We start from the raw sequence: 15,919 nt of genomic DNA, 5'->3' as shown, positions 1-15,919 counted from the left end.
CCAATGGCCAAGGTGTAATCTTGTTTTAAAATGTGTATGAGTACAGTCAATTTCATAGAATTATGGTCTACAAATTCCTCTGTAGAGAGTTACATCACTATCAGTAACACGCTAGATAAATGTGTGGCTACTGTGCTAGGGATTAGTGCAGGCAAATCCTTCAAATATTATTCTTGATTCCGACACTGTGTTGTCTTATTTATTGCAAATCAGTTGTTTCTGTCAGCATACGTAATCTTTTACAATTGGCATTCAAACCAACATCACCATCACCAAACCCCCCATCACCACCAACAATAGTAATCAAGCCAATTCGGATTATATAAATGTAGTCGAATTTTTACTGCATATAAAAATATAAAGAAAAAAGAATCAAATCGTGTCGTGTATATTTGATTGCAGAGAGTCTTGCATGTACTTACCTCATACTGTTTTTGTATATAAGCCATGTGAAATACATGTATAAAAAACGCTATTGAGGCGACACGTTTAAGAGCGACGTCAAATAGTTTATAGTCCAGTATAAGCGAAATGGAATATAAGGTTGAACTAGAAATATATGAGGTAGTCATTTAGAGGCCCTGTAAACGAATTGTTGCCGGTTGTCTTTTTTTGTAAATTTGTATCCTTTAGTAGCATATAAAGGTAAACATTGATAATATATGCATTTGCCATGGATGAATGCAGTTGCATCTGTAACATACTTATACGAGTAATAGAATTTCCGTACAACACAGCACGATATAGACTGCGTTTGTTGATTCAGCATTATAGCCAGTTTAATAAAGCACAGCAGGTAAGAACATGTTAAAATGATACCTACACAACAAATGCAATGCAATATGCTTCAACTTAACAACATGTTAGCAAGTTATGTTTTACAGGTAGACATTACAATTACGTTTAAAGATAAAAGATAAATGCACAATGTTTTTAATATCATATCGTTTTCTAATAAAAGTAAACAGCACACATACAAGTCACAAATCCCGAGGATTAAGTTACATGATTTTCTGAAAATAAATAAACGACAATTTCATTATCTAGAAACTTAATGCCCACAAACGTTTTTTTTGCTGTGACCGAACATGAATACATCAGTAAGAAGTTGTTGAAGAGTATTGTTTTTTTTCTTCAAACTAATACATTAAACAATCCCGAGCATCGCATAGACTGAATTGTGGTGCCAAATATAGCAAATCAAATTTAAAGATAATAACGATTCGACCAAGCGTTCATGAAGGGAAACAAAAATGACATGAATGACATGAGATTATATATCTTGACGCTTGAATGGTGAAACTTAATTAAGAAGGCTCGGTATAATTCAGCTCGCAATACACGAGAGTGTATGATTTAAATTAACACCAAACAAAACAAATAATATGTTCTGCCATAAGAACAAAATGAATCATTATGATTGGCAAGTTTAATCAATCGAGTAAAATTATAGATCATAGATTCAGTTTTTCTGGGAGACAGTTCTATGGTTGTAGGTCATTTGTAATTGGCACCTTTGACGTACGGTTTTGATAGACACTTTAATAGAAAATTCGGGCAATAAAAATAAACAAAAGTAAACAATGTCGAAATCTTTTCTTAATTGTTAGAAACCTCTTAAGAATACATGCGTTTTTTTATAAACATCAGTACTGAGTTTCACTGAAGTACAAATGGGCATTTAAGGGAATAATTAATTATAATAATTCATTTGTATTTCACTAAGCTAAAGGTAAAGTAAATTGCCATCCGTTTCATAAAACAATCTCAACGAGAACCAAAATTGTCACAAATATCATCAGCAAAAACACGTTTAAGACTCATTATATTGCATGGACTAAATTAAAGTCAATTAAACAAGTTGAAATTGACGTAGTCTGTCAACAAGAAATACGATATACTTCGGACTATAATTGGGGAAAATAATTGGGAGCTTGACGCAAATAACACAAACTAGATCATTAAGGCTGTGGACATACATTTCAACTCGAATCCATCGTTCAAGAAAATATGAAACTATAGGACATGAGTACGGAAAGCCATTTGCCAAAGTCATGAAGTATATAGCAAAGATTTATATTTTGACATAGGTACTACGTTAGAAATATGACTCTATACTTGTGGCTATACTTGTGTAAGTGTATACTTGCTATGTCAAGAAGAAACAATCGAAAGTAGATCGTCGAAGGTTGAAAGCAAGCAATACAATGTGGTGGTGGCGGACTATAATACGGATAGAAAAAAACTGAGAATATTTATTACCAACTATTTAATAAAAAATCTTTTACTCGGTTTATAAGTTGGTGAGATGACTCCTTTTTGGCAGTATAATTTAATTTGAACGTAACGACAACAGGCACCAAAGTGTTTTGTAATCTACATTTACAATGTAAACTACACGGACAAGGCTGAATTTGAATTGGTATGTGGTACCAATAATGATTTGTATATATTAGAGTCTGCCTAAAAAAGCAAAAACATACGTTAACACTACTATCGAATACTAGACATGAACCCTTTCTAAAAAACAAAGATATGAGATTGTCCAATCGATGAGCGTCCATACGTTGATAACCCTATCATTTTCAAGAGTTACCAATATTTCGACAAATATAAGACCATCTTATGCAATGTTTCGGTGTAAATGAATTAACGACTCCCCTTACCGAGTGCAATTGAATACCATAATTCATGACGCAAGAATAAAATAAATGTGTTTAGAAGTAACCCTATGCCAATTTAACTGATTCGTTGAAAGGCTGTGCTCGGTTATTTTCAACCGTTTCAATACATACTTAACTGATCTTATTACTGATTGATGTATGATGATTTTGATGTCAACCGTTTTTTTTTGCTTGCTTGGACATTGTGCCATTAAAGCAGTATCACAGTTTACTTAGGCTGTTTGTATTCATAAAAAGTTTCGTTTCCAATAACACCATTAATAGTATCAATTTGTTTTATAATGCGTTTCTTATTCGTGGAAACATTTACAAATCTGTGCAAATGTTTTAGAATACACTGCACTAATTAAAGCCTTAATACAAAAGAATGGCATTTGTTTGGACAGTTTTAAAAAAATGAAACATTTTGCAACAACAATGCACAAACGCGTTTTTAAAACACATACGTGAATGATATTAAAGTCAATACTTGACCTACATTGCCCCCAGCGATAAAAGGTTAACATACCATAGAACCAATATATGGATAAAAAAACGTATACTTACTTACTTTTCTCTTGATAGTGAGACAAAGAAAATAACAGTGTTTGTGAAAATTATAAACATGTTCAATTGCTTGTTTTTTAAAAAAAACAACAAGCTTACATCTTCGTCTTAATCATTATACTAAATGAAGACATAGTTTTATATATTGATCAGGCAAGCTATGTTTGATAATTAAGTTTGGAATGAATTTATCGAACCTTTTACAAGCAAGCACTGTTGCTCCGTCTTGATTCCTTCGTTTATAGGTGTTGGTAACCGGCCGCTGTTTACTTATCAGTTTATATGTTTTTTCGTTGTTCTTTATTATTTCCGAGGCTTGTATATAATATATATGCTCTGTGTTGTTTGTGCAGTTTTGTGCTATTGTTCCATGTTTCTTGTTTGTGATTTTTTTGCTTCCGTGTTCTATGTCTTTGACGTTTTACCTGTGCCATTAAACGGAGTTTATGTTTACACTTTTGGCAACTGAGCTTGTTTCTGTAAATGTTCACTTAACTATTGTATATTTTAATTAAATAATTATTAATAAATAATGGTGAACTCTTGTTTACTTGACAGTTCCAAGGCGGTGATCCCATCATTTCACGTAAAGAAAATTTGATGAGGGTATGGTTTGTTTGCGGAACTTGTATTTGGGTATGTGTCGTGAGGTTATTTGTGGAGTTTATATTTGTGTATGTGATTTAACATGTTTTTGTCTATAGTTTAAAGTCGTCTTATGCCCCTGAACAGGGTTTACTTTTAATTTAATTTGATCTATGAATTGTTGTCACCTAATGCAAAGTACTAATTTGTTTCGCGTTTGCGTTAACAGCTGATGGCGATTTTTATTTGATTATAAAAGATGTATATCCTGTGCGAATATCTGCGTCAAAACATCCTTGTTCGTCTCCAATGTTTCAGTTACTACCACCTACTGATGTTCTTGAAAATATTCATTATATAGTTTACGTCGGAAAATACAGAACATGCGCAAAATTCCCCCTTTTAACACCTGATATTGTAATTCCTCTTGAGCGTTTCAGAGTTGTATGGAAAACAAACATTACAACATTGAAAAATGACCGTCATAAACATGTAAGGTCTTACCACAGTACTATCAGCGGTACATTTCTAATAGGGAAATAGAAAATAAAATGCACCGGATGACATTTGAAATAGTACAGCACATTAGTTTTCCGATTTCTAGTAAAACTAACTTATTTCGAATGTTGTCATTTACCTATGCCGAAGAATACAAGGGTGTGTATCGATGATCTTATTTGAGATGGATCTCTTGATTTTTAAACGTTGCCCTTTTAAAGCACTGTTACACGGAAGACAACACACTGGGTTTGTACAGGATTAAGTGCAGCTCTTTACGCCAACTGTTATGAAAGAAAAGTAATATATATTTTAATAGACAAAGTCCTTGTAAGAAAGATTTATGCCCGAAATCAATTTTGTATATTCAAGGTATAAATTATTATCAAAAACGTGAAAAGAGTAGCCTAAGCGGGCCTAAGTGTTCTCCATATGTGGTCGAATGTGGAATTTGCATATCATCTTAATGCAAAACAGTAGCATGTTGCTCTATAATCGAATAATTTTCATATTTTGATTAGAAGTTATTCGTTAAAATATTAAAAAACAAACAAAGGAAAGGCTAATATATTCCAATTTGAAGAAAATGGAAGTAATAAAATAATGATACGGCCATACTTCTTGCATTGTAGGCTTACGCAAAATTCCAACATTATTTCATTGATGCCGTCATATGTAATGAATTGTCATTGATTTTTCAAGTTGACCCAAATATTAAAAAATGAGCAAAATATTCCCACGATTTTTTTTTTAATCGGATCGTAAAATTGACAAGTTAGTAAATACCTATTTAATATTTCAAAATATTTTTAATAAAGGTATAAGAAATATATATATATCAAGTATATATATATATATATATATTATGTTGATGTTTCTGTTTTTCTTCATACAATTTCAAAAATTGTATGTGTAAAAAGGTTTTTTTATCAAACATATCTTACCAACTTATTTTGCAAGAATAATGTTTGAGCGACGTCAATAAAACATCAAATTATAGATAATATATTAGGAACGGTTGAATCTTCATGTAAATGTCATGTATCACTTCACTTTACAGCTGTGCAACAAGTAATATAAAACAGGTTAGCGTACCAATGACGTTGAATACAATGCCAAACAAGCACGATGTATGTAATTTTCGATTGTTTGCATACAGGCGCATGACAAAGCTCAATCAATCACTATGTGCGATTATCACGCAATTTTCTACAAAAAGAAATCAACGACGTGTTTCAGCAGCGGGTTTCTGATATCCACAATTTACATATTTGCTGGGACTGAAAACCCATCAATCAAGGAGAAGTTGTCGAAACTTTTGTTATCTTAATTCCGAAAAGTATAGTATGTAAACCAGTCACAAATAAGACATTCATATACTTTTAGTTTGCTATTGATAATCAAAAATAATATTGTTTTACTATTTCATCATTCATAACAGCAAACCACAAATTACAATTCGACGGTCGTAATGTTTCCTGTTGAAGTTGTGTTATACTCTCTGAATTTAACTTAACTTATATCAAGCACAAAAAAAATATCCGCCGACTGAATGACTAATTGGATCATAATGATTGGCAAGTTTGATCTGCCGAGCAGTGTTAGGTCTTATTCGATGTTTTCTGAAATACAGACATCTGGTTTAATTATACATGTATGTCTATCAATTTCAAAGTACATATCCAACAGTGAAAATGCAGCTCGTCGTTTTCCGAACCCCTATCATCAAAGTAGCGTTATTTAGTGCTACCTTTTATAGACTGACTTTCATTCAAATTTACAAAATAAATGATAGGTTCGCCTCGACCGCTACATCTTTGTCAACGGACCGTATCATGAGAATACCTTTTTTATGAATCACCATGTTTGTCTTTGTTTATCATCACGAAAGGCTCGCAAACGTATATACGACATATACGACCAGTCATAAAGTAAGTAATTGAACAAGAGACCAAAAGCGCTTTGATGATGTTTTGTATAAGGATAAAAGTCAAACTTCTCAGTGTCTTAACTGACCGGGCTAAGATTGTAAACATACTTATAAGTGTGCGTATATCTACAAGAAATATATTTTTCTGACTTAATATATATGCAAAAAGCTACAGAAACATGCTCAGTAGCAAAAAGTTTAAACATAAACCCTTTAACCCTCATCAACATGGATTTTTGGATGCGAATAATACTTTCCTGTAAGTATTCAATTATTTTTTTGCTGCTTCGCTACCACGATGCCCGGATACTTCTCTTTCCATCAGACGTTATCCGTCTAGAACAACAATTACATAAATGATTCAGATAGTTCCATCCCTTATGTTGCACTTCTAATAGAACAAGCAAACGCGAAAGTACGCATTTGACGAGACCCATTCCGTAGTAATATAAAGTAAAGCATTTGCAGGAAGTCAATTTAATTAACTAAAACAATTCCGCACTTCAATTGATGAATTCTTTTGAAACATTTTGTTTGTTGAATGTTAAATTAAATGCGGCGATATTTAAGCATTTTAGGATATGATTTCTCAAAATGTGACCAAAATTAAGTTTTAAATGCATTAAGTACCAATAAGCTTTTCAATGAAATGATTTATTTTATAGAAAAGTTAAGGTCGAGCTTTAAATTTGAAATCAACATAGTCATATTATGACAAAATATCGCGCGTAACGGTCGCTTTTTTAAATCAGAAATCAGTATGACATATTTGGAATACAACATGACATGACATAGACTGGGGATTTTGTTTCTGCTGTGTACGAGATAAAAATAACAGATTAATTCTTCGATGGATTAAAAGTTACAATAATTATATGAACAACTGCAGAAAAAAGCTCAATAGCCTAAAGTTAAAATGTAAACAAGCCATTTCTTCAACCAATATGGTATTTAAGACAGGTCAAGGTCGAGGAAGGCTGCAGAAGTTCAACGATAGTGAAAACACTTGTGTCATCTGCGAATAGGCGAGTGTTCGCCTTGATGTCGTTGCCAATGTCATTAATGAAGATGACATCTAATAAGTGCTCCTTTAGGAACACCAGCGAAGGATGGTGAGGATTCTTGAAGCAGAGTTGGACAAGAAAACTATGCGAAGAATCAATGGAGAAACCTCTTATACCGATGGATGGTACACTAGGCCGAATGCCTTTGATACATTGCAATAGACAACCTGTTCTTCTGTCCTACATCTAAGGCATTGCTTACGTCATTGTAAAAAAAAATCTAGCTGATTGACGCTTGAATCGCCTTCCAGGGCGAAGGTAAAATAATTCAAGAGAGTTAAAGCAAGTTCTTTCTTGCCTTCTTAGATATGATTTAGACTAATCTAAACGGGTCCACTGGATTTACTAGGATCGATACAGGAAATTGTATCGCGGACGTCCTGACTTGTCATATGTATTTCTGAAAGGAATAAGGATGGAACGATCTCATCTGAAAGGAGAGGATGTTACAGGGTTTCTGTGTTTGATTGTTGCTTAAGTACAAGGTCTGCCTTTTCCTCATCTGACGCTACCTTAGTTGTAACATCAATATAGAGTTTATAATGGTGATGATATTGTTTTAAATAAGCTGATTAGCTAGTTTGAACAATAGTTTAGAAGTAATGTTGTCAGAGTTAAATTTTTTTATCTTTGTATTCTTTTGTTAATATTTGGTATAATGTTAAAAGATTTCTGTTGCAGACACTATCCATTATTCAAACTACATATAGCAATTTCGAGGTACACATTAAACAACTGACTAAAATGAAATAACAGCGCACCTAACAAAGCGAAAGCCTTACTATGTGTACCCCGTGATTTATGAGGTGAATTTGTTTTTGAAATACATTTATTCAGAAAGGAAACTAGGGATATTGTAAATTCATTTGTAAACATACAATCTTCGCTCAATGTTTTCTTGTCATGTGAGATTAAGTGCCAGTTCGTTTATTAGCTACCTGGACATTGGAGGAAATGTTTCAAATCTTGAATAAATCACATCTGTGACATAACATGATTGATCGTATATCATTTATCACATTACAACAAGAAAGACGCTACTTGATACATACCTGCCATTTTAGATATTGTATCAAATTACCGTATATTTCGTGTGTCAATCTAGATCATGGAGAGAGTTATAAACAACACATAGCACAGTTTATCATGTAGCGTTTCAATGCTTAGTGTGTCAAAATGATTCAGTATTTAAAATAGCGTTTTCATAGAACACTGGAATCTGTTTTGGCAAATTGCAGTGTGGGGTAGAATTTGATTGTGATGTTCGAAAAGTCAAGATAAATTTAAAACTGAAGGAACAAATCAAACTCAAAAATTTACTGTTGGCTTAGTACAAGAAGACATTTTACATCCGTCACTGTACACTTAAATCCAATTGAACATAACGAAAGATATCAATATATGTATATACTTTGGTATTATATATAGAGTTATTTTGGACACACATACTCCATCTCAACAAAAGAGATACACATAATATAAGCAGATCAATCATGTCAACCCATTGAATGTCATGTGCATAATAACCATATCAATTGTATACATCACGTGCGATACAAAGACCTTACACCAGCAGGCTAATGTGAAATCTCAAGCAAACAAAGACTATTATACGACATTGGAATTATTTAACGTTTTGTTTAGTTGTATTCATTTGGAAAGATCAATAAATGCGACTTATTCTAATGCAACATTAACTGGAAGAGTTAGGAAGTGTTTTACAACGTTATTCGCATGATTTTCATTAGGTCGTGGATGTCATCTTTATCGGGAAAACATTGGTATGGCAACTAAAATGGAATATAGTGCAGGTGTTTACCCAGGAACAGACACGCGCGTGATTCAATTAGCTATTTGTTCTTGTCACAATCGAGCAAATAGAAATAAGTGTTTATATGGTTGGCTATTTATGGGTAACAAACCATTGTAATGCATCGAACTTCATACATATAGCTATATTGACAATGAGGCTCGGTCAGTATCTATTTGAATTTGAATTTGTTTAAATGAATAAGCCATCAATTATTGAAGCTAAATATGCTGAATTTTAGTACCAAATACCGTTAGGCTCCGGGTATATATAGTTTAGAACAATACAAGGCTTGTGGTCATTCAGCAACGACCTTTTATTTTGCTTAAGATTAGCACGTTGTTGCATTAAAAGTTTGGTAATACAGTAAAACTGCGATCGCTCGAGGTCGCCAGGGACCGAGCCAAAACCTCGAGCGACCCGATTTTCAATTTTCCAGTTTGATATGAAATAGCTTTCAGTGTATTTTAAGTTTGAAGTCGTCAAACAGACTGTTTACTAAGACACCGATTATGTGTTGCGTTGTGGAAATCGCTAATATGTGCAAAGGCTGTCGTAAGCTAAATGTAAAACGCAAAAGAAAAAAAAACAATAAAAGAATAAATAGAAATGTTTATTTTAACAAAAAACAACAACACATTTTCGTAACAAGCAACATTTGAATGACAGTACATATTGTGCCATTAGTCAGATTTAACTTTCGCAAAATCAAGGATTGTTGATTGGCGCATCTTGTCAGTTTCGCGAAACTGTTCAATCGTTATGTGACATGACCGCGTACTGATCATCTGAAGATCACGATGTTCGATCGATATGGTAGTGTTTTATTCATATTTTTATTACTCATTTAAATTTCTAACAATTAACTTCTCATAGTTATCATCTCAAATGCCCATATCAACTAATATCGGTCATGCGTTAACAGTGACAAACGGTTTTTCACACCTTATCAAATTGCCTTTCAACTGTTATTGCATTTTTTATAACTTGCGAACATTTTAACACTTGGCAATTGTTTGTTTATTTTGGAACACGCGTTTGGGAAAAAGTGTGAAATTATGACCTCGAGGGAGCCATATGATTTTGTGCACGATTTGTTTACTTGGGACCGAGGATATTGCTCGACTGCTCGACATAATTAGGTTTCGAGGCAGCGTGGGTATATTTGATATGAAAATAGAAGGAAAAAAGTTCGGGACCAAGCTCCGACCTCGAGGGAACGCCTGTTCTCGAGCGACCGCTTGTTCGAGGGAACGCAATTTCACTGTATTTCGAAAAGGTAAGAAACGTAAAACAAATCTGCCTTTTGTGGCTTAGGTTCATGTCTTTAAGTGGACCGGTATTCAAAGAAATAATATTACACCACATGTATAAAAGTGGTCAACCATGCATACTACTGACCTTAAACTATAACATGTATTGATTATCTATTTTGATAATCTTCATAACGTAACTGTGAACATGACACGAAGAGTAATTGTTAAATATGAAACGCCTTTATGCAATACTTATGTGAAAAACTACAGAAACAAGCTCAGTAGCAAAAAGTTTTAACATAAACCCGGTTTGAAGGCACTTGGTAAGCGCCAAATACATAGAACCCAAAAAAAAAAATCACAACCAAGAAACATGGAAGAACAGCACAAAACTCCACAAACAGCAGAGTGCATACATACAATATATACAAAACTAGGTATGTTTATCAAGGATTGTTAGGTACCGCCTTGGAACGGTCAGTAAAATGTAAATTTACTGGGGGTTTAAACCAGTTTACGTGCACAAACCTCACTCTTATTCCAACAATCTTTATTAAGAAAAAAACGTAAAAGGTAAATCTGATCAAAGTATACATTAACTTGAGGAAACTTAATAATAAAATAAATAATAATATATCAGAGTTATAGGTAAACCCTAAGTACTTCAATGATTAGAGATCCCAACTCTATCTGCAGACGGAAGAATAAATTCAGAGTACCTAATGCAAAAACATTTCAAAGATACGATGCATTGATTGTTTGAAACTATGAGCGTCACACACACAGTCTGCCTTATAAAATAAAAGGTTTAAAACTGTGTGATCATAGATTTTCACAATATGAAGCAACATTGTACTAAAACTGGGAACAAATAAAGATAGCATTATTAACAAGAGGCCCAAAAGGGCCTATGCTCTACTGGCATGGCTCTTGTGGTCATTTTCAATCGAGAGCATGTACGTTTGAGTAATAGGCAACAGATATATAGTTCACTTTTAGTGTTTGGGTTAGCTGAAAACGCTGCACGTTCAACATCTGAGGACAGGAAGTGTTCTAAGCAGATTAGTTGCATGAACTATTTTAATATGTGCCAAGTAAAGGTAATCTGAGGGTAAAAAATATTTGCTTTCAAAACTGTACTCATTGTCAAAATTTCATTTCTGTAGCTTTAAAAATAAAAAAGTCGGTCAAAGGTCAAAGTCAAGGATATCCGAGGACAATATTATTGCTTGTTTGCAAAACTGTTCACATGGTCAAAATTTCATAACTGTAGCTTTAGAAATTAAAAGTCAAAAGGGGTGGGGCCAGCTTTTGCCCAAGGGTAATTATTTTAAATGTTTTCAATTGAATCATATGATGCTTCACAACAAATATCAAAGGTATGGGCCTTGTGGTTTGAAACAAGAAGATTTTGAAAATATTTCTTAAGTAAGTCTCTAGGAAAGTAGTGACACCCAGGGCAGTGCCAGTTTTGACCCAAAAGGCAAAATTGAACAACCATGGTAGTGGACCACTAAATAAAGCCTTGTTCAAAATAGCATGGATTTGCATAGTGGTTTCAGACAAAAAAGGTTTTTAACATTTCCCAATTTAAGTTGGGGGGGGGGGGAGCCCGTCCCTTACAAAGAAAAGAAAACTCTTCCCTGGGCCTCAGCCAACGTCGCCGAGGTCGTTTGCATTTGCCGCACTGGTCCCTTGCGGGACAATCTCCGTTGGGGGGGGGGGGGGGTGGATAATGACCCCAGGGGCATAATTTGAACAAACCTCCACAAGCAATTGTGACTTTACATGTAAACTTGGCTAAAAATAGACTTCGCTCATGTAGACTTAGTTAAAAATAGACTTAGCTTATAATAACATTTTTTATACTTTCAAGACCCATTATCCAGGCATGCATAGGCAGAACTGGCTGGTTTTCAAAAGGAACTGAGTTCTAATGGATATCTAAATACTGTACAAGTTTCCAGTTGGAAACATTTTAATTTTGCGAATTTTCTTTAAAACATCACCATAAAAATCGGGATAAGCGTGTATTATATTTACCTAAGACAACTATGTGAGCTCCTTTCCTTTTTCAATTGGTAACCAAGGGCTCTAAGATTCTTTCCCTTATATCAAGGTTATTGTACTACCTTTGATTAAACCCTTCTAAGGAAGAGGAATTTAAGACGCATACTGTTGTTTACCATATCAGGGAGATATTCACCTGTGTGAGGTCACATTATTGACGGAAGTGTATCAGTTTTGGTCATTATTTATTCCATCATATACATCTTTACAAGGGAACCTCGGTGTCGGGTTGATTGATATTTTATAAATTTCATTTTATTATTGAACATATACTATACGTTCTTGTAAAGTATTACAGTGGACGTGTGAATAAATCTGTATCCGAAAAGTGCCACCATCCCAGCCTCTTCGATTATATTTGAGGTATTGCATATTATCTCAACAAATTTTGATTTTATCAGACTTCATAGTTCAATTAAATCCTAACCAAATCGATTTTCTTATACGGCGCATCCACGGAAATAGTAAGGAAATAATAGAAAATCAGCTTTTTTAATTTTCGTTTTTAAGAGAAATTATCATAGGTTTCAAAGAAAGCCAACTAATGGGGTAAATTATGGAAAGTTTTGCCATTATGTTCCCATTAAGATGAATGCGATTTTGGAGTATCAACTTAAGCATAATTTTTACAAAGCGGTTTACACACTTTATCAGACTCACAGATTGAAATAAAGATCAAATAAAGATCACACAAAGGTTTTTGAACAGTCTGATTTGACATTTGTTCACTTCTTTTAGTGATAAACGTTTAAAGGAAATTACTGTGAATTACCAAATTACGAGAGCAGCAAGTAAAGGGCTTGTCGTAAACTTAAGCTTTTATAACTCGGCCATAAACACTGTTCGCAATGAATCTATTATCGTGAAAGATAGGTTGGAGTTTCCGATATTGGCGCGACATGACCAAGAATCGTTAAGCAGATCACTAGAAAAGTTCAGCTCTGAGGCATTGAGTGACATACCGTCAACCAGAGCGGACAGATAGGCTTCGTATTTGGTAAATTAATGGAAAAGGTATTATAATACGCTACTGCATCGACGCTACTGAAAATAAAATTACATCATAATTAATTAAAGAATAAAGTCTGGAATATGTTATGGACATCTGGAGCTGTAACGAAATGTCGGATTATTTCTATAATGTTTTATTTCTCGGGACATGAAGTGCGCTTACTAAAGAGCTAAGGATGGGTTTTCCAGACTGTATTTGCCATAGTTTAAAAAATAAACGTGCCATTTTATTTGTGCAAGCACCATTTTAGGATATTATCTCTGATAAAATGATGTGTTCATCGGAATAAATATCGCAATTTCTTTCATCTGGATTTAATCAACAGACGACATTAAAAGAAGCTAATTGTAGAACTCGGAACATTAATTGTAAATGATATTCAGAGACAATAATATAATAATTCTTCAGTCTAGTATAATCGTTCTGTCAACGGAGATATGTTTTCGGACGGAAAATATTCAACAGAATTGAAAAAAAGTAGACGTTTTAAAGCAGTGAGAAAAGTTGTTAAATGACATAGTATTCGCGAAACACACTGCATTTGACTTTACTTGTCTAGTGTTTTAACTTCGTTACTGAAACACGGATTATAAATCAATGGAAAACCACATTTCTACATGAACTTTTATAAAAAAAAGATATATTGAATGCGGAATACTAATTTTCTAGGAAGAATCGGATATGACGGATATATTATTGTCTCGGAACATATCAGTATTTGCCAACAGTACTGACACTCCTCTACCACGGATCTTAGATGATATCAACGGATTAAATGAATCAAACGAGCAACGGCATTTTGGTGAAAATCAGGTGTTGCCAGGAAGTATAGTTACAGGTGTTGCATTATTCTTTATAGCTGCCCTTACAATCACCGGAAATATAATGGTATTCGTCGCTGTGATATTCAATAAGAAACTACGGTCAGTTTCAAACTTATTTATTATGTCTCTTAGTATGGCCGATTTATTGCTAGGGACTGTGGTGATGATTCCTGCAACACTTAATGAAATATTTGGACGCTGGATACTGGCAAGTGGATTTTGTGTTGTTTGGGCGGGCTTCGATGTCATGCTCTGTAGTGCGTCTGTGTTGAACGTGTGCCTGATAAGCCTTGATAGATACATTGCTGTGATGTCACCTCTACGTTACAAGGTCCTCGTGACCCACCGACGGGCATTTGCTATGATAGCTGTTGCTTGGGCAATAGCGATTTGTGCGTCTTTCATTCCCCTGGGGACAGGTATCCACAATCCTGATTTACCAACACTTACTAACCTAACCTTTCTTACGGAAACACCTCAATGTCTTTTCATTCCAAGTTTAACATTTGTGCTTATAGCATCAACTGTGACTATATTGCTGCCGATAATTGTTGCATTCGGACTTTATTACCGCGTATCTAAGGAAGCAAAACGACAAGCATGTTTCGTAGGAGTCCTTATTGCACCTAGCAACATGCTCCTAGGAGCAAAAGTAGCAAACAAACACATCAGAGAACCATTCACCAGAAAAGCTACAATAACCCTCGGAATAATTGTGGGTGCATACGTTGTGACATGGGCTCCATTCTTGATTACAAATATATTAGAAGCCTTATGTACTTGCGTTCATGCCAAACTGTTTAGTGCTTTTGTGTGGCTAGGATATTGTAATAGCCTCATTAACCCCATCATTTACCCTTTCTTTATACGTGACTTTCGAAACGTTTATCTAACAGCGTTATTTAATGTATGCCCGTGTTTGACATTTCTCCAAAAGTACAAACGTGACAGAGTTTTTTTCCAGAACTCAATGGAGTTCGTAAAGCGTTCGTCTGGACCCACAGAGAATAATTTATAAGATATCAAGTGGATCAAATACTTCGTGCCATTAAAGCCATACATATTTTATTTGATGCACATGTACGGTATAATATTGAGTATGTGTCAAGTGTTAGGTAATATTTCGTATTCATCGTCGTGATCGTTATATCAGCCGGAAATTAACCATGTAAACGGTGTGGAACAACTCAGAACAAACCGTACACGCATTGTACCAGAACGTCGCATATATCAGTTGGTTTGAACGTTGATACTATATTGATCATGTAATAGAAACCGCATTCCCTATAGAGCTAATTTGATATCTCCTGTAATCAATCATGGTATATATTTGATATAGGTGTTTCGGGTTAAGAAGTAAGTGTTACTTGTGCAGTGAAATAATGTTCAATAATATTGTGTTACTGTACTCATTCCTTCACAGGTGTATGGTATTGTTGTGTTAAGAAATTATTATTGTAATGTTTTCGTATATTATAAACACTTGTCTTTCAAATGTGTAAATTATTTCATGCATAAATTAATATTCTTTTGTTACATGTGTTATCGGTCAGAGTTACACATTAATTTAATAAAGATTTAACGCCAAATGGATGCCAATTGCATTGATTTTAAAATGTGCATATATACCTGTTAATACG

At 34.1% G+C, this 15,919-nt stretch overlaps 1 protein-coding gene across 1 annotated transcript; it reads left to right on the top strand.

Moving 5' to 3' along the window:
* The first annotated feature begins 14,136 nt into the window (after positions 1 to 14,136).
* LOC128215061 (5-hydroxytryptamine receptor 6-like) lies at positions 14,137 to 15,650 on the top strand. Its single transcript, XM_052921788.1, has one exon. The coding sequence runs from the start codon at positions 14,137 to 14,139 to the stop codon at positions 15,295 to 15,297; it is 1,161 nt and encodes a 386-aa protein (XP_052777748.1). The 3' UTR covers positions 15,298 to 15,650.
* The last annotated feature ends 269 nt before the right edge of the window (positions 15,651 to 15,919 follow it).

Source organism: Mya arenaria, chromosome 13 (assembly GCF_026914265.1).
Source record: "Mya arenaria isolate MELC-2E11 chromosome 13, ASM2691426v1".
NCBI lineage: Eukaryota > Metazoa > Mollusca > Bivalvia > Myida > Myidae > Mya > Mya arenaria.
The sequence above is the reverse complement of the archived record's forward strand: the minus strand, read 5'-3'. Positions and strand labels throughout refer to the sequence as shown.